Source organism: Chenopodium quinoa, unplaced genomic scaffold, assembly GCF_001683475.1.
Source record: "Chenopodium quinoa cultivar QQ74 unplaced genomic scaffold, ASM168347v1, whole genome shotgun sequence".
In the NCBI taxonomy this organism is placed as follows: domain Eukaryota; kingdom Viridiplantae; phylum Streptophyta; class Magnoliopsida; order Caryophyllales; family Amaranthaceae; genus Chenopodium; species Chenopodium quinoa.
The window spans coordinates 1,458,606-1,479,980 of record NW_018744143.1 but is presented as its reverse complement, the minus strand read 5'-3'; the positions used below and the strand labels follow the sequence as shown (position 1 = coordinate 1,479,980).

General features: G+C 32.8%; 2 protein-coding genes across 3 annotated transcripts; both read left to right on the top strand.

The window, feature by feature from the left end:
- The first annotated feature begins 1,668 nt into the window (after window positions 1–1,668).
- On the top strand, window positions 1,669–5,994 carry LOC110693212 (uncharacterized protein At1g04910-like). Of its 2 annotated transcripts, XM_021870351.1 has the most exons (6): window positions 2,301–3,181; window positions 3,305–3,473; window positions 4,086–4,175; window positions 4,266–4,549; window positions 4,641–4,899; window positions 5,310–5,994. In XM_021870351.1, the coding sequence occupies exons 1-6, from the start codon at window positions 2,607–2,609 to the stop codon at window positions 5,547–5,549; spliced, it is 1,617 nt and encodes a 538-aa protein (XP_021726043.1). In that variant the 5' UTR covers window positions 2,301–2,606; the 3' UTR covers window positions 5,550–5,994. The 2 variants fall into 2 exon arrangements, with proteins under 2 accessions (XP_021726042.1, XP_021726043.1); XM_021870350.1 differs by having other exon boundaries at window positions 1,669–3,181; window positions 4,086–4,549.
- Window positions 5,995–7,510: 1,516 nt separating this feature from the next.
- On the top strand, window positions 7,511–16,803 carry LOC110693211 (uncharacterized protein YnbB-like). The gene is made up of 14 exons (XM_021870349.1): window positions 7,511–7,917; window positions 10,045–10,158; window positions 10,782–10,892; window positions 10,969–11,031; window positions 11,182–11,295; window positions 11,427–11,576; window positions 11,982–12,059; window positions 12,130–12,351; window positions 12,502–12,588; window positions 13,247–13,366; window positions 14,994–15,086; window positions 15,233–15,348; window positions 15,439–15,664; window positions 16,082–16,803. Exons 1-12 carry the CDS (start codon window positions 7,765–7,767, stop codon window positions 15,293–15,295), a joined length of 1,368 nt encoding a protein of 455 aa, XP_021726041.1. The 5' UTR covers window positions 7,511–7,764; the 3' UTR covers window positions 15,296–15,348; window positions 15,439–15,664; window positions 16,082–16,803.
- The last annotated feature ends 4,572 nt before the right edge of the window (window positions 16,804–21,375 follow it).

Genomic DNA, 21,375 nt, shown 5'->3' with positions numbered 1-21,375 from the left:
AGTGAATAAGTGATATAACACGACAATTTTTATTAATTTGTTAAAAATAGTTCAAATATTATCTCTGTTGATTTCTTCTTTGTTACTATTCAAAAAAAATAAAAAATTCATCTTTGTCATTTTTTGAAGTATGTACTTATTTTTGTTGAAGTATTCTACTGATAATACATACTTGTATTTTTTTTTTTTTTTACAAGACATACTTGTATTTTAAATAAGATAATTTATTTTAAACTTTGCCACTAAATCAAACTTAGCTTGATAAATAAGACAATTAGTTGTGAACTTTTTTTACCTTGAAAACGGAGAAGTCCCCTGCTAAAAATTGCTAAAAGAAAAAATCTATATAATATAGGAAGTATAATATAGGTTTCTTTTTTTTTTCTTTTTTTTTTTTTGAGGGAAAGTATAATATAGGTAATATGTAGTATAATCGACCCAAATTAAAATTACAAGAATATAACTTTGTATTTGTATATTAAGTGCAATAGTTGACTTTTCAAATTAAATTTTTTTAAATTTTGGACTTAATTTTTAATATAAATTCATTAAATTGATTAATATATCAAATGAAATCTTTTTAAAAATGATTCTAGCTAATTTCAAGTAGAATTTTGTAACACTAACTCCATTTCTCATTATTTGCACCAAAGTAACATTTTATGTCTCACAGAAACACCCTTTTATTGCAAATAATAGGAAATGGTGGTAGTATATTATTACACCCATTTTTGAAGGTTATTAACTAAACTAAAATGCACACAAGTTAATGCAATTAAAGAGCGATTGTTGATGTGGTGAATAGACTCGATAAAATTAACCCATACACAATTGCCTAATCAAACCTTGAAATTACTTGACTCAATGCTTATATGATACAGAATATCCCCACTTGAACCAAACTAACTTGATAATCAATGTTTTTTTGATAATGATTATTTTTTTTGTAAATAAATATCTTAATAGAATCGAGAATGGTCTAAACCTTAAATTTACTCGAACAGTTCCTACCGAAAATGACTTGTTCTAATTAACTTGATTTGCAACTGTTGTAGTGAATGAGTGTAAGATTTAGATGGATAAAGTAAGAGAAAGTGGGTGTCTTTGTGGGTTTTTTTTTTGTTTTTTTTTTGTTTTTTTTTTTTTTTTAAAAAAAAAAAAAGGTAAGAGAAAGTGGTGAAAAAAGCGTAAATACATCTTACGAGGACATGACCAAAATTTTTTAAAAATGGAACAGAGCTGTATATTATTTGGAATTTGTTATATACATTCGAGTGTACCGTACATCCAACCAATTAACTCAATGTTAGTTTTTGCTCTTCATTTGATGTTTAAATGAAAAACAATTATAAGTGTGTGGTGCATTCGGATGTATATAACAATCTCTCTATATTATTAGAGCATCTCTGATGGTTGTAAACTTGTAATAAGAGGCTTGCTTGCAATTTTAGAAATCTCAAGTCAACTATTAGCTTGATGATTATGGGAAACTAGCTTGGAAAACAAGAAAGAATAGTAGTCAATCATTTTATTAGCAAGTGATCATTATCCATTTCGATAGCAATCAAGTAGCTATCTATTGAGATACAAAATTACAAACTAGCTAATAATGAAATCATAGCTTCAAAATATATGTGAAATGATAAACCTAATTTAACAATCAATCAACTTGTCATTAAAGATTTTCTAACATAATTAATAATAATCGTCACTTATACATCTCGTACACTATCTAAAGCCAAACCTACACTTACTTCCTTCGTTTATTTTAGTGCATCACATTCTAACTCGATCGTTATAATAGAAGTGCATCACTTTCTAAATCGGTCGTTTTTTAATTTACTCCATTCAGTTCCCCTTCCTAAAAACTCAATGCAAAGCAAACTGATACACTTAAAAAAGAACAATCATTTTCTCCGTGGCCAGTTGACACACACCAAAACATTAACCGGGTAATCCCTAACTGACCGACTAACCCCTGACCGATCGAGTAACCCCGAGATAAACCCTTGAATAAAAACCCCAACCACATGGTATAACCAACCACCTATAAAACTTTGTGAAAAAAGAAACGAATAAAGTAATTCGAAATAAAAGGAGCACTTTTATAGACTATCCTAAGCAAACAAATAATAATAACACAATAATCATCAATCAAAACTCACTCTCAAATCTCAATAATGCATTGGTTGTGACACTATAATATAGACAGAATAAAGCAAAACTTAAAATGAAAGACACAAAATGATGGGGACAACCCCCCACTTTTTCCCCAGTTATTAGGCCATACCACTACATCAGACTATATATCAGTCCACTTTTATTCACAAGGTACGCGTAAAACTTGGTCTATCCATCTTCTCTATGTTCCCGCCGCCAGCTTTCCTTGTTTTTGTATTCTTCTCTCTTTCTTCTCTGTTTCCAGCTTGGATATTACAGTATTACAAATTATACTGAATTTGTTCAACTGAAATTCTTTCTATTCTACCTTTTGTATTTTAAATTACAAGCAAACTCAACATCTTCTTAAGCAAGGAAGATAATAGAAAAAGTGAAGTAAAGTAAAGGGTAGTATTGTAGAGTTAGTTTTGAACAATCAAAGAAAAATGGTGAAGAACAACAAGAAGCAACTACAACATCAACAATCTTACATTGCTGTTTCTTCTGAAATCATAAATTCTCTCTCATCTTCTTCTCTACAATCTCTTCTTGTATCCCATCATCAACCTCAGATTAAAAGGTGTTCAAATAAGCCAAAGAAATGGGTCAAAAATCCAATGTTTTTGCTAATTTTCACTATCTTTTTGTTGGGTTTTCTGGGTATGGTTACGCTTTACTTCCTGAATCTCCCGAATGCGTGTAACCAGCATCAGCTGCGAGACGAAGAAGTCGTAGAGTTTAAAAGTAAAATGACAAGTAAATTCGATTCGAGTGAAGATTTCTGGAATCAGACGAATGGGTTCGGACTCGGGTATCGGCCGTGTTTGGAGTTCAGCCAAGAGTATAGACAGACGAGTGAGGAGATAGTGAAGGATAGGACTAATTATTTGATGGTGGTTGTTAGTGGTGGGATGAATCAGCAGAGGAATCAGATTGTTGATGCTGTTGTTATTGCTAGAATTCTTGGAGCTGCTCTTGTTGTACCTGTTTTTCAAGTGAATGTTATATGGGGAGATGAAAGGTTTGTTCTGTGCTTGTTGCTCGTATCGTATTGTGTCGTGTTTTCTGGGGTTTATTGTTTAGGGTTGCAGTTGATTTTATTAATTGATTGTGTGTTTATGTGTTTGTTTGTTTGATTGTTCAGTGAGTTTTCTGATATTTTCGATTTGGAGCACTTCAAGAGGGTGCTTGCTGATGATGTAAAAATAGTTTCGTCTCTCCCATCAACGCTGTTGAGGATTAAACCAGTTGAAGAGAGTCAAACTCCCTTTCATGCCACTCCTCATTGGATCCGCCATCACTACCTTGGAAAGGTAACATACTAATATAGTAATATTACTAATTGATACTCGGCATATTTCAATTGGAATTCTTTTAGTATATGTTATTGTATATGAATTTAAGCAATACTTAGTACGCAGCTTTGACATGTAACATGATTTTTTACCATACATACTTGAATGTGTAACCAATGATATTGAAGATGTCTCTTGTATACTTATACTTAGGACTTGATAAAAATCATGTTGAATGAAATTATTTGTGCTATTTGGATAAGGTTGAAAATTTTGCATTGTAAAGAATTTTAATGCAGGCTGAGACACTTTGCTACTGTTCTATTATCAGCAATAAGATCAAATTAGAACAGTAAGAAATTGACAGAAAATTTGATTAGTCATTTTAGTTCTTCCAAAGCTAAACTAAGCTGCAGCAATATCTGGAGCCTTTAGTTGTGTGTGAGCTAAAATTGTTGTCTTAATGATTTTAGTAGCCGGTAGTAGGCTAGTAGCTACAACAAATTTTCTGCTGACATACATCTAAGTTTTTGTAATAGCTAATCTGCATCAGATGAGTCACATGAATCATTATTTCCATGAAAGTCTCGTTAATAACAGTAGGTGTTGTTCTGTTTGTTTCCCTTGCAGCTGAAAAAGTATAATGTTTTGTTGTTGCGTGGTCTGGACTCCAGGCTCTCTAAAGATCTCCCATCTGATCTTCAGAAGCTCCGTTGTAAGGTATCGTATATGTCTTACCATGATTATCTGTTACTGTATTATTTTTTTGAATGTGAATTGTTTCTTACCAATTTTCTCTCGCTTGCAAAGGTTGCATTTCAGGCACTCAAATTTGCTCCTCACATTCTACAATTTGGTAACAAAATTGCTGAGAGGATGAGCAGTGAAGGCCCTTATGTTGCTCTCCATCTGCGAATGGAAAAAGATGTGTGGATAAGAACTGGATGTTCACCTGGCTTGAGCCCAGAGTACGATGACATGATAAACAATGAGAGAAAGCGGCGCCCTAAGCTTCTTACTGGCAAGTCCAACATGACTTCCCATGACAGAAAGCTTGCAGGACTTTGCCCCTTGAATGCCTTTGAGGTTGCTCGGTAAGGAATTATTTGACATTACTAAGTACTTTAATCCGTTTTTGGCATGGATGTTTTGTCTCTTACGCTTAATGCTATTATTATGCTTTAGGTTGCTCAAAGCTCTTGGTGCTCCAAAAAGTGCAAGAATATACTGGGCTGGAGGACAACCACTTGGTGGCAAAGATGCCTTGCTTCCTCTCATTACAGAATTCCCTTACTTTTACAACAAAGAAGATCTTGCACTGCCTGGTGAACTAGAACCGTTTGCAAACAGAGCCTCGTTCATGGCTGCCATCGACTATATAGTCTGTGAGAAGAGTGATGTATTCATGGCATCTCATGGTGGAAACATGGGACATGCTCTCCAGGTACCTTCATCAACAAATTTCAGTTTATTTTTTTATAATATGGAATTGACATGAACCATTCGGAATTAATTGTCACATGATAGATGTCTCCTTGGCATTTGTCTATACCACTCCATTTCACTGTAGATGACCTTGATGTCTATGGAAATCTTAATTCTATACATAATTTATCTATTTTCACCGTCGGAAATGTAACGTAGTCTTAAAGAGAAGACTCGCCTAACTGCTGTATACCTTTACTTTCATCTTAAGAATTGCACTAGTTTCTTTTTGGGCATCCCATAATGTTACAATTAAACATAATCACAAGGTTTAGAAGATTAGAAACTGTTGCTAAACCGAAATGCACTATATACAGCAATCAGTGGCTTGGATCAGTTTCTGACAATTCAGATTATTTTTTTATGCAGGGACAGAGGGCTTATGCAGGGCACAAGAAGCATATAACTCCCAATAAGAGACACATGCTGCCCTACTTCATGAATTCTTCTCTGCCTGAAACTGAGTTCAACAAAATCGTGAAGGAACTCCACCACGACTCTTTAGGGCAGCCAGATTTAAGGATAGACAAGCCAGGAAGAGATGTTACCAAGTATCCTATCCCAGAGTGCATGTGCAATACTTCTTCAAACAGTCATTCCTCTGCTTGAAAACTCACACTTAATTCGTTTCCTCATCACGTATACTTGTCAAGTCTTAGGAATGGGACGTGGAATAATCACTCGAAGAGAGCTAAGCTAAGACAAATATTCGGCAAGTATAACCGGATGATATTCATACTAACAGAACCTCTCTTACACCTTAAAAGCGCAATCTTTGGTGCACTTCTGTGCACGGTTATTCCTTTATTCTTTCCATTCTTTAATAGATTTTGTTTAGCTTATACACCCAGTAACTTTGTAATTTTTTTTTCTTTTTTTGCTTTATCACATCCTATACTTGTATATATGTACAGATAGCAACACAATCAAGATTTATACGTTTATTTATTTCCTTTTCGATGTAGAACATGCGATATTGTAATGCAAGAATCAATATCAATATTATTAAATAAAAGTTATATGTAGTAGTAGATGATTACTGCAGCATAATTCTACAAGTATTATTCAGCTCAAACTTTACAGCACAAAAAATTAATGGAATTCAATAATAGATACAGTAGTTAGGTTCTTATCTTTATTATTGTCCACAATTTACAATTGTTTAGAAGTATGTAGTCTAAGAGAAAGTCAATAATGAAATAATGATGAATGTCTATTATATAGAAGTAGGTGAGAACAGAACTAGAACATGGCATGTTCAATTTTCATTTCAAGTTGATTTGTATACCGGTAGATGGGTCACTCATTTAACAAAAATTAATAACATCACTGGTTTGGGTCGAACCCAAATAAACCAATTGGTTTAAATTAATTAAAAAGACTTCTTTTACTCTGTAATACATATAACCAAATCCAATGATAAAAAACTAATTCTAATTCATTAAAGCAATGAGAGTGATATGTAAGAAATTTATGGACCTAGTATATGGACTATACAGTTATGATTGTATTTATACGCTATCATATAGTTTAGCCCAAAAATAAAGTGATCCATTTAAGTAATTATTATTATTGGGCTTATTACGTCTTGTATAGAGTATGGGTTTAGTTTTATGCATAGAGGCCATTAGACCCTTTCTAATGCATGATGGGTGGATTAGGAAGGGAGTCTTAATAAATAGACATCTTGGATTATGGTCCCTAGTAGTACATACAATAAGACTCTTAGTTATATCCCATCAATAGAGTGAAAATCCTAGAGTGTGTATTTACTAGAAGACTCATAAATCATAATCAAGAAGGAGTTCGATAAATTGTCATGGAATCAGGTACGCTTCCGCAATTAAAATTTCCTGATTAATTTGATATGAAGATTTAAGTTTATTGTAGGAATTAATCCTAACATGATAAGAATTAAAGACATCTAAAATACTAGGAGTCCGAGACTATGTATCCTCACTAATACGCGCCAATAAGACATCTTAATTAAGACTCCCGCTAAACAATAGGTAGTTATGAGAGCAGAATAATACAAAAACACTCGTTCAAAACTTCAAATCCCCAAATTTGGCTGGCCAAGCTTGAAATCACTTGGGCAAGCTAGCATCATAACTCTTCATCTCCTACTCCGTATTATCCATTGGCTCAACAAGCGCCAATAAGTGTCCAATCATTCTTATTAAACCCCCCCCCCCCCCAAAAAAAAAAAAAAAAAAAAAACACCACCAAAACAAAACAATCTGTGAAGCACGCATAGTGAATTAATGAGACCCGAGTAAAGGTTATCCAAAAAAAAATTAAACAAAGGATCTTGCTAACAAATGCCTCCAGGGGGTTAGATAACCATTTAAAATAGTGTCTAAAATGGTATTAATTCATGAATGCATGTCAAAATCAAACGTCAATCGGTGTAATTAATGTTCATTTTGATTCAATAATTCTATTTTTAGTTGGCTTATCTACCGCCCCCAGGGCGTTAATTAACTTTTGCCTTAAAAAAACCTAAAGTACATAGTACAGTGTTATAAATTATAGTAACTCTCTATGAAATTGAGACCAAAACATACATTTAAAATGGCGAAATTCAAACCATTGGCAAATTAGAGGACTCTAGAACCCAACCAATATACACTCTTTGTCCCTTAAAGTTTAATCTATTTTTCTTTTAAGTTTTCTTCGTATTCCCATAATATTACTCGGCAAAGAAGCCGGGACGGAGAGAGTACACTATACACCATATTGTGCTCCGTAGGAAGTTGTTTAACTCACTCCTCCCTCTTTGGCCTCTAAACAGGAGAACAACCGCAAAATCCTCTGTTGAGAGATGATGATGATGTTGGGTTTGTCAGGTGCACCATTTTCTTATCCCCTGAAATTTTACAAACCCATTAAAGCCATAACCTCAAATTCTTCAGAATTTTCTCTCTCCTCCCCTGTTACTCCTCGTTATCATCTTAACAGTCCATTTGTTCCCGAGGTATGTCTCACAATTCTCCACCTTTTTTCTTTCTGATGAACTCATGCAATTTTTATGTAAGGGTGCCTATTTATCTAGTTTGCCCAGAAAATGCAATAATTTGTTTGGGTTTTGGATGAATTAAACAAATTTTGGTACTATATGTGAAGTTTTTGTACTAATGATGAAGCTTTGAGTAAGGAAATATTTTTTTATTATTGCAGTTTGTTATTACATAATATGGTGAAGAAATTAAACTTTGCTGAATGTATGAGTTTAGGTGCTTTCAATAGAAAGAATGGATTTACTCATGTAACCAAGTACCCCAAATTGGTGTTTATTGAAGAATAGCATTTTTCAGTGGTTTTATTTGCAGTCTTGAAATCAGGAATTAAGTGTAATGTCGGATTTAACTTGGCATTTCTATGTCAGATGGATGTCGAGTTTATAACGGTTATTACTTGAGAATGTATGTCCGCTTATAACTGTGATAATTTGGAAGAGCTACTAAAAAAATAGGGATGTTTTGGGAAGTTTGGTATACAGACATATAATATCTCCACTCTTTATAAAAAGGTAGGAATCAGAATGGCTAAACTTGGGACTTTGCCTTGCTTGGACTTTGTTTCAATACAATGTTCAATTGTATGGCCCTAGGCAAGATTTAGCTACATTTTTAGGGGGTGTTTAGTTCGCAAAGTGTTATGGGTTTGGAATTGGGAATCAAACCAAGATGGTATGGGTTTGAAACTTGGTTTTTAAAACTATGTGTTTGGCTTTGTTCGAGAATGAAAATTTGTCTTTTGTTTGACTCCTGAAAGTATGGTATAAGCCATACTCACCTTCTCTCTTGGGTTTTGAAACTCTATACCCGGTGGGTTTGAGATATAGGTTTTATCGATTCTAAACCATACCTCATTCCCAAATTATGTGAACCGAACACCCCTTAGGTGATTTGTCTCTTTTTTTACCTTAACACTCTAGCCTTTGGATCTAAATGTTGGCATTTGTTCTAGTTTTGTTTTTTGAGTTTGTTAATTTTATATTTTTGTTACTAGTTATCATTTCCCTAATTTTAAGAATTATCCATGACAAAGGCGTGGTAACTTTAAATGTGAAGCTTTATCAAAGTGTGTTAATAAAACCATGACTAAGTTTAATAAACCTCATTAAAACCTTATTAAAACCTTTCCATGACATACACCTACTATTATTAACACATACACCTACTATTATTAACGACAAAGGTTTTAATAAAACCATGACAAAGTTTTGCATCAGGGCTTAGTTTGCTGACAAAGGTTTATTAAAACCATGGCAAAGGTGTGGTAATTTTTATTAAAGCTTTTAAAATTATCCATGACAAAGGTTTTAATAAAACTAGCTGACCATTATATGTGAAGCATAAAGTGGGTTGTCATCCTAAGCCCTGTGGTTTAACTGTTTCTATTTCCTGCTTTAGTGTTTATTAACTGAATAATATTTGTATTTGTATCTCAATTCTTGCTGTAATTTAAGTTATAAAAAGTTCATGAATGCTCATTATTAAATAGATGAGCTGAGCTTGAACAAGTTTAAGAGCTTGTTCAATAATGAGCTTGAACACAAACAAAGTTACACTCGTTTAATTAAGTTTGTGAAACTAATTAATCTGTGGTCGTGAACAAGTTCATTTATAATCATTATAAAACCCTTTGTTTATGTAAAAGTTCACTTTTTGCCTTGATTATAACTAATCATTGAACATTATTCTATGATTTTAACTTAAATTATTTGTCTATATATTGAGATTTTCAAATGTTGAATGCACAAATCTTTATTTTACATCTGAAAACCTGTTTATGAGAAAAGCTCGTGTATTAATGGAAACATGTTTATGAATTCAGCATGATTAATAAACAAGTAGTTCACAAACAATAGAACCTTACCAAACAAGCCGAGCTTGAACAGATTAGAGCTCGGTTAAGCTTGGGCATGTGCTTGAGCTTGCTAAATGAACATGTCCATGGACAAGGCAGAAGCTGTGATTCGAGCCCTGTCTGTCTCGATGGATACTCGGCTCAGCTCAGTTACAACCCCCTCCTTTTTTTTTTCCTTATGTGACTAGTAAGAATGACGTTTTATCCTCTTTTGATGTCAATAATCCAGGTTGATTATGCAGTGGCTTCATTACACTCAGAGTTCAGGGACATCGACAATTTGGTAGCACACAATACTTCCCGTGTTCTAAAAGCCTTTCAGAATGCTCGAGTTGGATCTCATGTGAGTGGATATGGAAACTCTATATACTGTATAGGATAGTGTTTAAAGGCTTCTTTGTTAGATGGAGGTAATTGAGCTTGTTAGGTATGTATTGTCTAGAGTCCTCTAGACAGCATGTTGCCAAAGTAAGTCTACCTTATTGGGCATGCACTTGGATCTTTGCATCTGTCTGATAGCACCTTAAATGTTATCAGTCAATATTATTGTACAGATCTCACTATCTTGTCAAAAAGACAAAGGTGAAGTATGAACGAATTCGACTATTGTTCCAAATTCCAGATTAGTTCAGAGGTAGACATTTAAAATTATTCATTTTAACTACTGGATAAACTTTTATGTCTACAGCTACAAGGCCACCAAGCAAAAATATTTCATTTTTTTTTTCTTTCTTGGGTAACTGAGGCAGTAATGACATCTGATATTGTCAGGAGGAATTTATGTTATATTGCTATGAAGTTATTGATCTGTGTTGATTTTTTCCGTTAGTCCAACTATGTGCCTCCTTTGTTGCCCTGCCATTTAATTTTGCAGTGTTAAATATGCAGTTTTCTTGTTCTTATAAAATAATACGTATTAATGATCTCAAGATTCCTCAACAGAGATCTCTGATCCACTTTGTGTAGTTTTTTGCTGGATGCACTGGTTATGGCCATGATGAAGCTGGAGGACGTGAGGGTTTAGACCAAGCATTTGCCGATATATTTGGTGCTGAGTCTGCTATTGTCCGTTCACATGTAATTTGTTCCCCCATTTTCTCTTGCATTCTTTGCTTTTTGTTCCCATTGCTGTGTCTCATTGTTCATTCTTCAGTTTTTTTCAGGCACCCATGCTATTACTTGTGCCTTGTTTGCTATGTTGAGGCCTGGTGACGAGGTTAGTTATTTTTCTGGTTTACTTCTACTTGGACATTGTTACCTAACTGCTCTACTTGCACTAGATTTTTGAGATCTTTACTTTGTTTTCTCTAAGGTTTTAGCTATTTCTTTTCTAGAAGTGTGTCTTGTAGATTTATTAGTTTTCCAGCTTCTGGCAGTTGCTGGTGCTCCATACGACACTTTGGAGGAAGTCATTGGAAAGCGTGACTGTGATGGGATTGGATCTCTAAAAGATTTTGGAATCAAATATCGAGAACTTGCAGTAATCTGTCCTTGCATTTCTTTGCTCTTTACTTTATTTTAGTTTTATCATATTTTCTCCTCCCAAAAATGGGAATTTAAAGCATTCAGGTGACAAGCTGCAGAACACTTATGGCTTAGATGCTATTTCAGCTTGCTGAGGATGGTGGACTTGACTGGGATGAATTGACAAGTGCTGTCACTCCTCAAACAAGGTGTGCACTCATACAAAGATCATGCGGTTATTCATGGCGTTGCAGTTTAAGTGTCAATGAGATAGGGAGAGCAATAAAAATGATAAAGGTATTTCCGAGGCACTAATTATTAAACTACTTCCTCATTCTCAGCTAGTTTAATTAAAAGTTGTACTACAAGTAATTGTAAAATGATAAAGGATCGTAGTCATCGTACTGTAAAATTTTCAATATAATGTTATTTATACTCCAGTAATTGTAACCTTGATGCTCTAAAGTTGGCCTAATTTTAAAATAAAGACGACTTTTTTAAGTACCATGTCTTTAATTGTTTGTTTATGAAGCTTTTCCTAAATCTTCTCTCTCTAAATTCTCTGAACATTTCTTCTGTTAACTGATCTTAGATGAGTATTTTATTATCTTATATCTTGTGTTTGTAGTTTGTACTTATTAAATCTCTCTACAAAGTTCTTTATTTAAAAACCCCATCTGCTAAAGTTTATAAAACATGCAGGTGCAGAATCCAAACTGTTTGGTCATGGTGGATAATTGCTATGGTGAATTTGTGAACGCAATTGAACCCCCAATGGTGGTATGTTTCTAACTCTATTTGTAATATTAGTGCACTGGAGAAGGAACAAGAACTAATTAGTTATTGACAGGGTGCAGATTTAATTGCTGGAAGTTTGATAAAAAATCCAGGAGGGACAATTGCACCATGTGGAGGTTATGTTGCTGGGAAAGAAAAATGGGTGAAAGCAGCAGCAGCTCGCCTGTCTGCTCCAGGACTTGGAATTGATTGTGGCTCAACTCCTGGTGATATCATGCGGACTTTCTACCAGGGATTGTACCTTGCACCTCAGATGGTTGGGGAAGCCATCAAGGTATCAGATGCTAGATTGAAAAAATAAAAAACCCTTGACCCCACTTATGGGATTAAGGCTGTGATTGATTAGAAGTCTGATAATTATCTTCTTAGTTATTTCAGTAACTACATCCCTGGAACAATTCTTTAATTATATTTTTTTGAACAGGGTTCATTATTAATTGCTGAGGTTATGTCTTTGAAAGGGTTCAAAGTTCAGCCACGTCCCCGAGTTCCAAGGAATGACACAGTGCAGGTCGATTAAAACTTAGCTTCGTAATATTATTAGTTGGATAATGGATGCTGTTTGTACATTTTGTAATAAATTATCTTTACTGTGATGTTTAAATCATGTTATGCTGGTAAATTTTCTTCATTATAATGTTGTTTGTAGCAATATATATGTGGCATTTCTTTGACACGATGATGAATCTAATTGGAACATCTGTTAGACTATAACAATATTGGCGTATATAAATTGACGTTACTGTGATGTGTCACCTGTGTTATGCTGGAAAAAATTTCTTCTTTATTATGTTGTAGTCTGGATCATTATTGGCATCATTATGACAGTTGCCTACTAGGCTCTGCTGCTCCAGTTCTAGACTTTTGCCTTAGTGTCCTAGTGAGATGGTATTTTTTGTTGCCTACATATTTAGCTAGCTAGTTCAACTATTTGCGACTTGGTTGAAGCCAATTGAGTGTCTTTTCTGTGAAGGTATTTCTGTGGGTAGTTATCTTTTACGAAGAGGGGATCTCAGGGTAGCCTTTCTCTGTGTACATCTCTTAAATTTTGCACCATAGAGGCTAGAGCAGCTACAAAACTTTTATTTTTCTGAGATAATAGTTGATATTATTTCTTTTTTTTTGAAGCAAAAGGATGAAATCTGATTATATTAGTCATATTAATTCAGGCTGTCGAGCTTGGGAATCGAGAACGCCTTATTGCTTTTTGCGAGGCAGTGCAGAGAAGCTCTCCTGTTAGTTCGTTTACTAAACCAGTGCCTGGAGCAACTGCTGGATATGCGTCAGAGGTGTGGTTAACTATACGCTTTTATTACGACATTGTGTGTGATGCGTAATTTGTTTGGATAAAAAGCCATTTCATGATGGCTGTCTCGAAATTCCTGGGAAGTGTTTTATTACTTATTATTAAATGCAAGTGCTAGATTTGATTGAATTGTTTTATATATTAAAAGCCTGATTTTCTAGTTCTTAGTGAATCAGTGAATGCTCACTCACACACACACACACACACACACTCACACACACAGAATTTCTAGTTCTTAGAGAGCGAGCACGTTGGGTTGTTGTATGGGGTTTCATAACAAGATGATCAAATTTTGATGGTTTGGTGCAACTTTTATATACTGCATATCTCATAGCAGGTTAATACAGAATATGTATTGAACATTTCTATGCTTTCCTTCCTCAATTCAGACTAACATGAGCTCAAGCTTGGTCTTTAATTAAGATGATTGTTTTGAATTTTAGGTCTGCTTGTTACATTCATTAGAATAAGTTTATATTGCTTTATATGTTTCAACGTGGCCTAGTGGGTTGCTAAGAATCAATCTAAGAGGAGGGGCACTTAAGGTAGTAGGCTTGTAGCATAATCATACGGTTTTTATTAAGGAATAAGATAGCTATTCAATCAGGGTAAAAACTTTATATGTAGAGAATATTAGAGAGAGGAAAGCATTTGGAATATTAAGGAGAGTTTTCTGTTGATTGTTTTACACTTTTGGAGAGAAAAGGCCTCTCCATTGCTTGAAAGAGTTGAAATTATCTTCTATTATTGTTGTACTTTCTAGATATTGGTAGTTTAAGCTTCATCTTCTTCGATTAATCTCCATATGCCATTCCTTATTTCTGTCAGCTACTAAGTTGATTCTTAACATCGTTACGGTCCTGCATTTTTTCACCTGGCAAAAAAAAAGTTGAGACGATGCTAGGCAGGAGGTTTAGCTATTACGATTTACGAGTAGTCTTTCAGCATCTCATAGGGTGGGCATCTGTCATTTTTTTGACAATGTAGTTATCGTGGCTTACTTATGTGTTGTATTACTTCTTGGCGTTCTTGCTACCACAATCTATAGGACTAGAGGAACTAGATAAAGTTTTACTTTTACTTTTGGAAATATCCTCTTACTTGTTTCACCTTCACAAATTTTTGTTAAATTTTTTTTCCTGAAAAGGACCTTTTGTTCTGAGCTTCTGACTAGTTTATCTACTGGTAATGTTGTGTGCATCTACACCTCCAAGAAGTGCAGTTATTTCCTGACCCTGAAATCTGCCATATAGGGTATTATTGTAGTTAATGTCTAGGAAATACATCAAATTATACCATTTTAAAATGTGACTGTCCCTCTCTGAGCTCTGACTCTCCAAGGCTTCCTCGTCTCCCGTAACATGAAAATGAGGGCGAGAGTCAAATCAATTATTATCTCAAGTTATTGAATCATGCATGTTCTTTCCTACAAGATCAAGGACCAACTGGGTGCTCATTTGATTTTGCGTTTGAACTCTCTTATTCTCATCTGATTAACCGGAAATGCTTGCTAATTGCCACTAAATATAAAAAAAAAATATAAAAAAATAAAATAAAATGGAATAGCTTGCTTCAGAAATGAATTGATTATAAGGTCTATGGTAATTCAGGTGATCTTTGCTGATGGAACCTTCATTGATGGTAGTACCAGTGAGCTGTCATGTGATGGACCACTGAGGGAGCCGTTTGCTGTATTCTGTCAGGTCTTTACTTATAATCCAACTTTTGGAGCTATCTCACATTGCTTGTTTTTCTTATTGTAACAGTGAACAAAATTATGGAGTTCTCTATTTATATGTGGTGTTTGAAGTCATGTTAAATTGAATTGGGATGCCTGAATATGATGCAGGGTGGTACTCACTGGACTCAGTGGGGATTGGTTTTGGGAGAGGTTCTTAAATCCATGAGTTAGAGCAGAGAAGCCAGTAGCATTTTTCTTCCAGGAGTATTATTCTTTTAGCCAAGGTAAAGAGAATCCTTGTGGCACTTTAAATCTGTAGCGTTAGCTAAAGAATTTATATTGAATAGTATTGACACCTGTGTATCATTGGACAGTTTAATCAACATTTAAGTACTTGGATCCACAACTGATACAAGTGCAATAGTACAAGGAAGAACTACTCTTGCAGTGAGAATGGGAAAAAGCGACAACCTAATTTTGTTAATTGTTTGAAGCAAATGATGTGTGATTTGTGAAAGGCTCTTACAGCTTCCCTTGCCTTGGTTAAGGAAGAAAAGCTGATGCTGCCTCAAGAGTCAAGACTGACTGCTTCTATCTTAAGTTAGTATACTTATCAGTTATTAATTTTCATATGTTTTTCTCATTCAGGAAGAAAGAGTTCTTTTCTTATCTTTATATCATCCGTTTAATTAGGAGGCAAATGCATCTCCTAGACCTACCATACGGTCCATACCTTGTTACCCTGGACACTCTAGTAACTTGTTTGAGTTCTCGAGCATGATTTCTGTCTGCCCACAACAAACCTTTATAAAATATCCCCGGATTTTGAAATGAAATTAAAAAATGTGTGTTCAAATTCATATGTTGTGATTATGGGGATTATTGAAGTAGTCAAGGGACGGCTTGCATGCTAACCATCATTGTGTTCATGATGCAAAACGCTCTGCTCCACTTCATATATATGTGCTTGAATTCAAATATGGAAGTTTATCATTGTTTGGTTCTCTTTTGCTGCAGGAAACCTTAAATCAAGTCTTTGCTTTGTTCAGGGGCCAAAGAAATGATGCAGTCATGCTTATATGTCTGAACAACTTTTGGTGTAAACAGTTGATCTTTAACGAATGATTTCTTTTGACTTGATTCTCATTAAACACTGATCAGAATTTTTTGAGGCTCTGAACATTATTACTGTCTAGAATTATCATGAAAAAACAGATTTCTGTACAAATTTTGTTAGATTTTATAAAAGGGATTTGAGGAGAACAATAGAAGATAACAGAAAATGATTGTTTATTGTATTGAATATTAGAAAAAGAAAGGGGGAGAAAAGAAGAGAAGAAAAAAGAAAGAAATATTTTATTTTCTAATGCTTGCTTGATGAAAGAAAAGGAAGGGAAGGGAAGGGAAAGAAAGTGAAATGGCCTGCTGAAGAAGTTACTACAATGAGATAGAAGGGCTTTTGCATCTAAAAAATTAACATTAATAATTAGATTGTCCAAAAATTAGGACAATATAAATTTTCAACACTAATCTACTCCCTTTTGTTTCATAATAAATACTTCAATTTGACTTTTGTACTACTCACATGTATTACTTTAGTCGACGTATATGTTTTATACATAAAATGAAACATTATCATGTGTTTACTTGTTCAAATAGTTTCAATGTAGAAATGTTTGGGCAAATTCTAAGAAAAGGATTTGCTTAATTAGGTTTAGGGGATTTAATAATCATACAAAGGCATGGAGAAAATAGCAAAAAGTGTACTAAAAATTAGAGAAATTAATAAAAAGAATAGAGTTAATGACAAATTGACTAATATGGATTTAAACTAATATGTTAGGACGATGGATTGAGAATGACTATAAAAAATGCATAGTATTAATAAATATTCAAATTAATCAGATTGAAAGATAAACAATACAAAGGTACTTTTATATTGAATGTTGAATAAATTACAATGGATAATGATGACGATTGATGTTTATACCAAGTTAAAAGACTTTTATTGTTTTGGCAAAGTTGACAAGGTTGAATTGATGTCCTTAATTCATAGGAAACTTTGACTTAGTTGATTGACATCTTTCTTCTTGATTTGCGAGCAAGGGATGTGATGCCTAAATATTCATCAATCGTCATTGTAGGATTAGCCTTGAAATGACGTTGGGAAACCCAAACGACTTAAATATAGGCCAATATTGTCCACATTCAATCCAAAGTGTGTGTCATTCTGATAAGATTTTGCCAATCAAATGATTTGTTTCCTTGCATAACATGATTATTCTTCCTTGATTGATATGGGTTAATTATTGAGGACAAATTTGACTGTGGAAGATTCTACCCATAACTATTATTAATCTTTTCCTTGACATTTTGCCTTTTTGTCTTGACTTGATTTCTTTGTTTAGTGTGATTATTGTTTACCGAGTAATTTTGATATAATGATTATCTTCAAATTTCTCTTTCCTTTGCTTGATTGGTGACCTCTTGCCACGTGCCTTCGATAGAAATCTTCACTCAACAATACACAATAGAGATCTTGATCGACGTCGTGAAAAAACTTAATATGATAGATTTTATGCGTTAATTTAGAATTGAAATCCTTTAATTTGGAACTCTAAAAATAATTTCCTTTCTTTTTTCTTGACCACTTCTTCTTGTAATACTCTCATTAATGATCTATGCACAACATATAATATTTTAATGTCATAATATTGATTTAATTTAATAAATAACAATCATATAAACCACAAAATTATTAATAATAATTAAACATAAAAATGCCTACTCTAACCCTTATATTTTTTTCATATTTATTATCCACGACCTTTTAGGAATTGAAGGAGGCCTTGATGAATGAAATCAATGAAGTCATCTACTTCATTCAAGGATCTAGATTGTATCTTTGATAGTATATGCACATGAAACTACAAAGGTTGATACCAACTAGTAAATTTATTAAAGAAAATATATTTTACGTGGAAAAATGTATAAAATATGTGCAAAAAAGGTAATCACAATATATATTTTTTTGTCCTACATTTAATTTTTATTAAGTTTGTATCTAAGAATTTTTCTATAAAGTTGGATTGTAAAATTTTCTAAAAGTAACAAATAAAACACATAAATATCATTCCTAAACATTTTGCGAATAAATTAAAAGAAATAAAAAGTAGAAAGTAGAAAAGAAATTTATTCAACAAATTCAAAAGCTTAACCCATCAATGTGTCACATAGTTTCATAGTTGCATACCCGTTGCCAATAAATGTCAGCTAGCTTAACTGGTAAACTCTTTAGGGTTGATACCCTACATTTTCTTATATAAAATTGACTTTGCACCATTGTACTTTGCACCTTTTCATAAAAGAGAAGAAAAAGATGTAAGAAACACCTCATCCTTTAAATTTTCAAACACAAATTTGTATTGATGGTGACTACCAATTGAAATTTTTATCCTAATAAGAAATAAGGAGAACCCAAATGAGGGGGCTAGGTTTAACAATGCTTTCTTCCTAATAATAATTTATAGACATTTGTCTTACAAAAGTTTAGGGTTTCAAAGTCATCATATATATAATACTCAATTCCAATGAAATCAATGTGAACCAACTTCATGATTAATTGTGATTTCTTACCTAATTTGTCTACTTAAATTGAAATCAGTATGTATGAATGTATGATCATGCTATAAAGTGAATTAAATTAATATTATTGATATTGATTATTTTTATTTATTTTTATTTTTATTTTTATTTTTTTTACCTTAAAAGTCTATTTAAAAAGAAATCAACATGTGTAAAATGTATGATGATAAATAATAGATTAATGTTAATCATATCTTCATGATCAACCAAATCTTTATAATTAATTGCAATTTCTCACATAAATTATTATCTACTCAAAAAATAAATTATAAATAAGTATGTAAGAATTTGCGATATTAATGATAGGGGAGATGGTGGTGGACATTATTTCGTGCCAAATATATCTATATATAATGAAATCAGTATGTCTATAAGTGTGATGATATTTAGTGAACTGAATTACTGACAATAATTTCTTACTTAAACGTTTATTTCAAAAGAAATCAATGCTTGTAGATGCATGATAATAAATTATAATATAATGTGAATCAAATCTTCATGATCAACCAAATCTTCATGATCAATTGCAATTTCGTTCTCTATTTGAAACCTGTATCATGAAGCTAGTGTAAATAAATATGTAAATGTGCAATTACAATGACAAGGTGGTGGCAGTGGTGGAGATGATTTCTTACCAAATTTGTCTACTTAAGATTAGGTGAAATCAGTATGTGTTGTGATGCTATAATGACCTAATTCATCGATTATTATTGATTTTGATTTCTTACTTAAATAATGGATATTTCAAATAATATGAAACCTACGTGTGTAAACGTTGATATTATAAATTATAATTAAGTTAATTTGAACGAAACCTTAATGATATATTGCGATTTCTCACATAAATTGTCTACTTAAAAAATGAATCATTAGTAGAGGTGAGGGGAAAAAAAATAGAGTTCGACCCAGTAGAATAAAAATTGAAAGCTGTTAGGAACTGCAATTTCAATTTTGGGTAATAGAATTAAGAACTTGATATAACAGCTTCCAATTCAGGTTCTCAAATTTTTGGAATTGGAACTTGTATGGTACTCTATAAGTATAGATTCCAATGCTAATACCCAAAATCAAATCCAAAACTTGATAAAAGATAACACTTAAGCCCAAGTCATACACCGATTTTCCAAGCCCATAATTTTAAAGTGTAAAATAAAAATACAATTTAAAAATATACATGTATTAAAATTGCTAGACAACTATTGTTGGTTTGTCATGCTTGCAACTTGCAAGTTAAAAGAGTTGTTACTTTATGAACATCCTTTTCTTTATTAATTAAGTTGATTAAAAGCTAGACAAGGTACTCAAAATTGGAACTTGAACCTATAGATTTCGGATTTGATTTTTATATTCCTAGGAGTTTGTTCAACATGCTTCAATTTCAGTGTAACAACCCCAAATCTCCCTCTACGGAAATACTAGCATAATACGTATAATTATATCGTAGAGATAGACTAAGACGTATTACCGCCGCGTGATTACGCAAGGCTACTCAAACTACTAATTAAAAACCACAACTTCGCAGCAGAAACTCAAACTCTTTCTTTATTAATACTTATAAAATAGTAACCATTGTTATGATGAGTACTCAAAAATAGAAATAGAACCAACATTCCTAAAAACTAGGTGAAGAATATCTCGAGACTCCCAAATGCTCATTTATTGACTCCACCTGAAAACAATCAACACTTCTTACCATTAAGGTAAACAGGGCGAACCAAAACCATAACAAATACGAATATGCAACATATGCCAAGTACATTCAAGTGCAAGATAAGTAAACTCAATTTATTATCAAACATGCTTTAAAACCAATCATGAAATTTTAATATTTATTTTAATAACTCAAACCGGCCTCATAATTCAAAACCAATTCTCAAGATTCTCAAAATAATTCCAATAACTTAATAATAATTTGAATAATAATTCAAGTGATAAAAATCAATTCCTCTTTTCAAAAACTCAATTCCTCTCCTAAGTGTAAACACCCCAAGCTAGTATCTTTATAATGAAAGGCTATCCTTGAGGAAAGACTAGGTCATACAAAATCCATAGTCTTAAATGAATCCGCATAGTGGGATTAATATAAACATGCTTGTAAAGCTTTAATAATAATAATTCAATAGTTCAATAATTCCTCTTTAAATCAGTAATTCAATCCTTTATAATAAATCAACTCAAAACTCCTTTTTATTTAATTCAACAAGCTTTCAAAATCAAACCTTTTAAATATGATAAATAATTCCATCATTCAAAACATGATATTAAAATCAATCCTTCAAATTATTTATCAAAACATATATTAAAATCAATTTTGCCAAACATACTTTATTTCATAATTCAAATTAATTTAATTTTATCATCATAAAAATCATACAAACACTAGTAGAAAATAGTTAATTGGAAGCGGTTCAAAACCATAATTGGAAGCGGTTTTTGAACCGCTTGCCATTAGGGGGCTTCTCATTGTCTCTTTAAATGGGAAGCGGTTCAAAGCGCTTCCAATTTTAATGGAATGGGCAGCGGTTATATGCTGAACCGCTGCCTATTATGAACTTAAAAAATAAAAAAAAAATTAACAGATTTTTTTTTTGAGCAATTAACAGAAATTAACACACAAAATATAAAACATATGTATAAACAAATTATATTTCCATTAATAATTAATT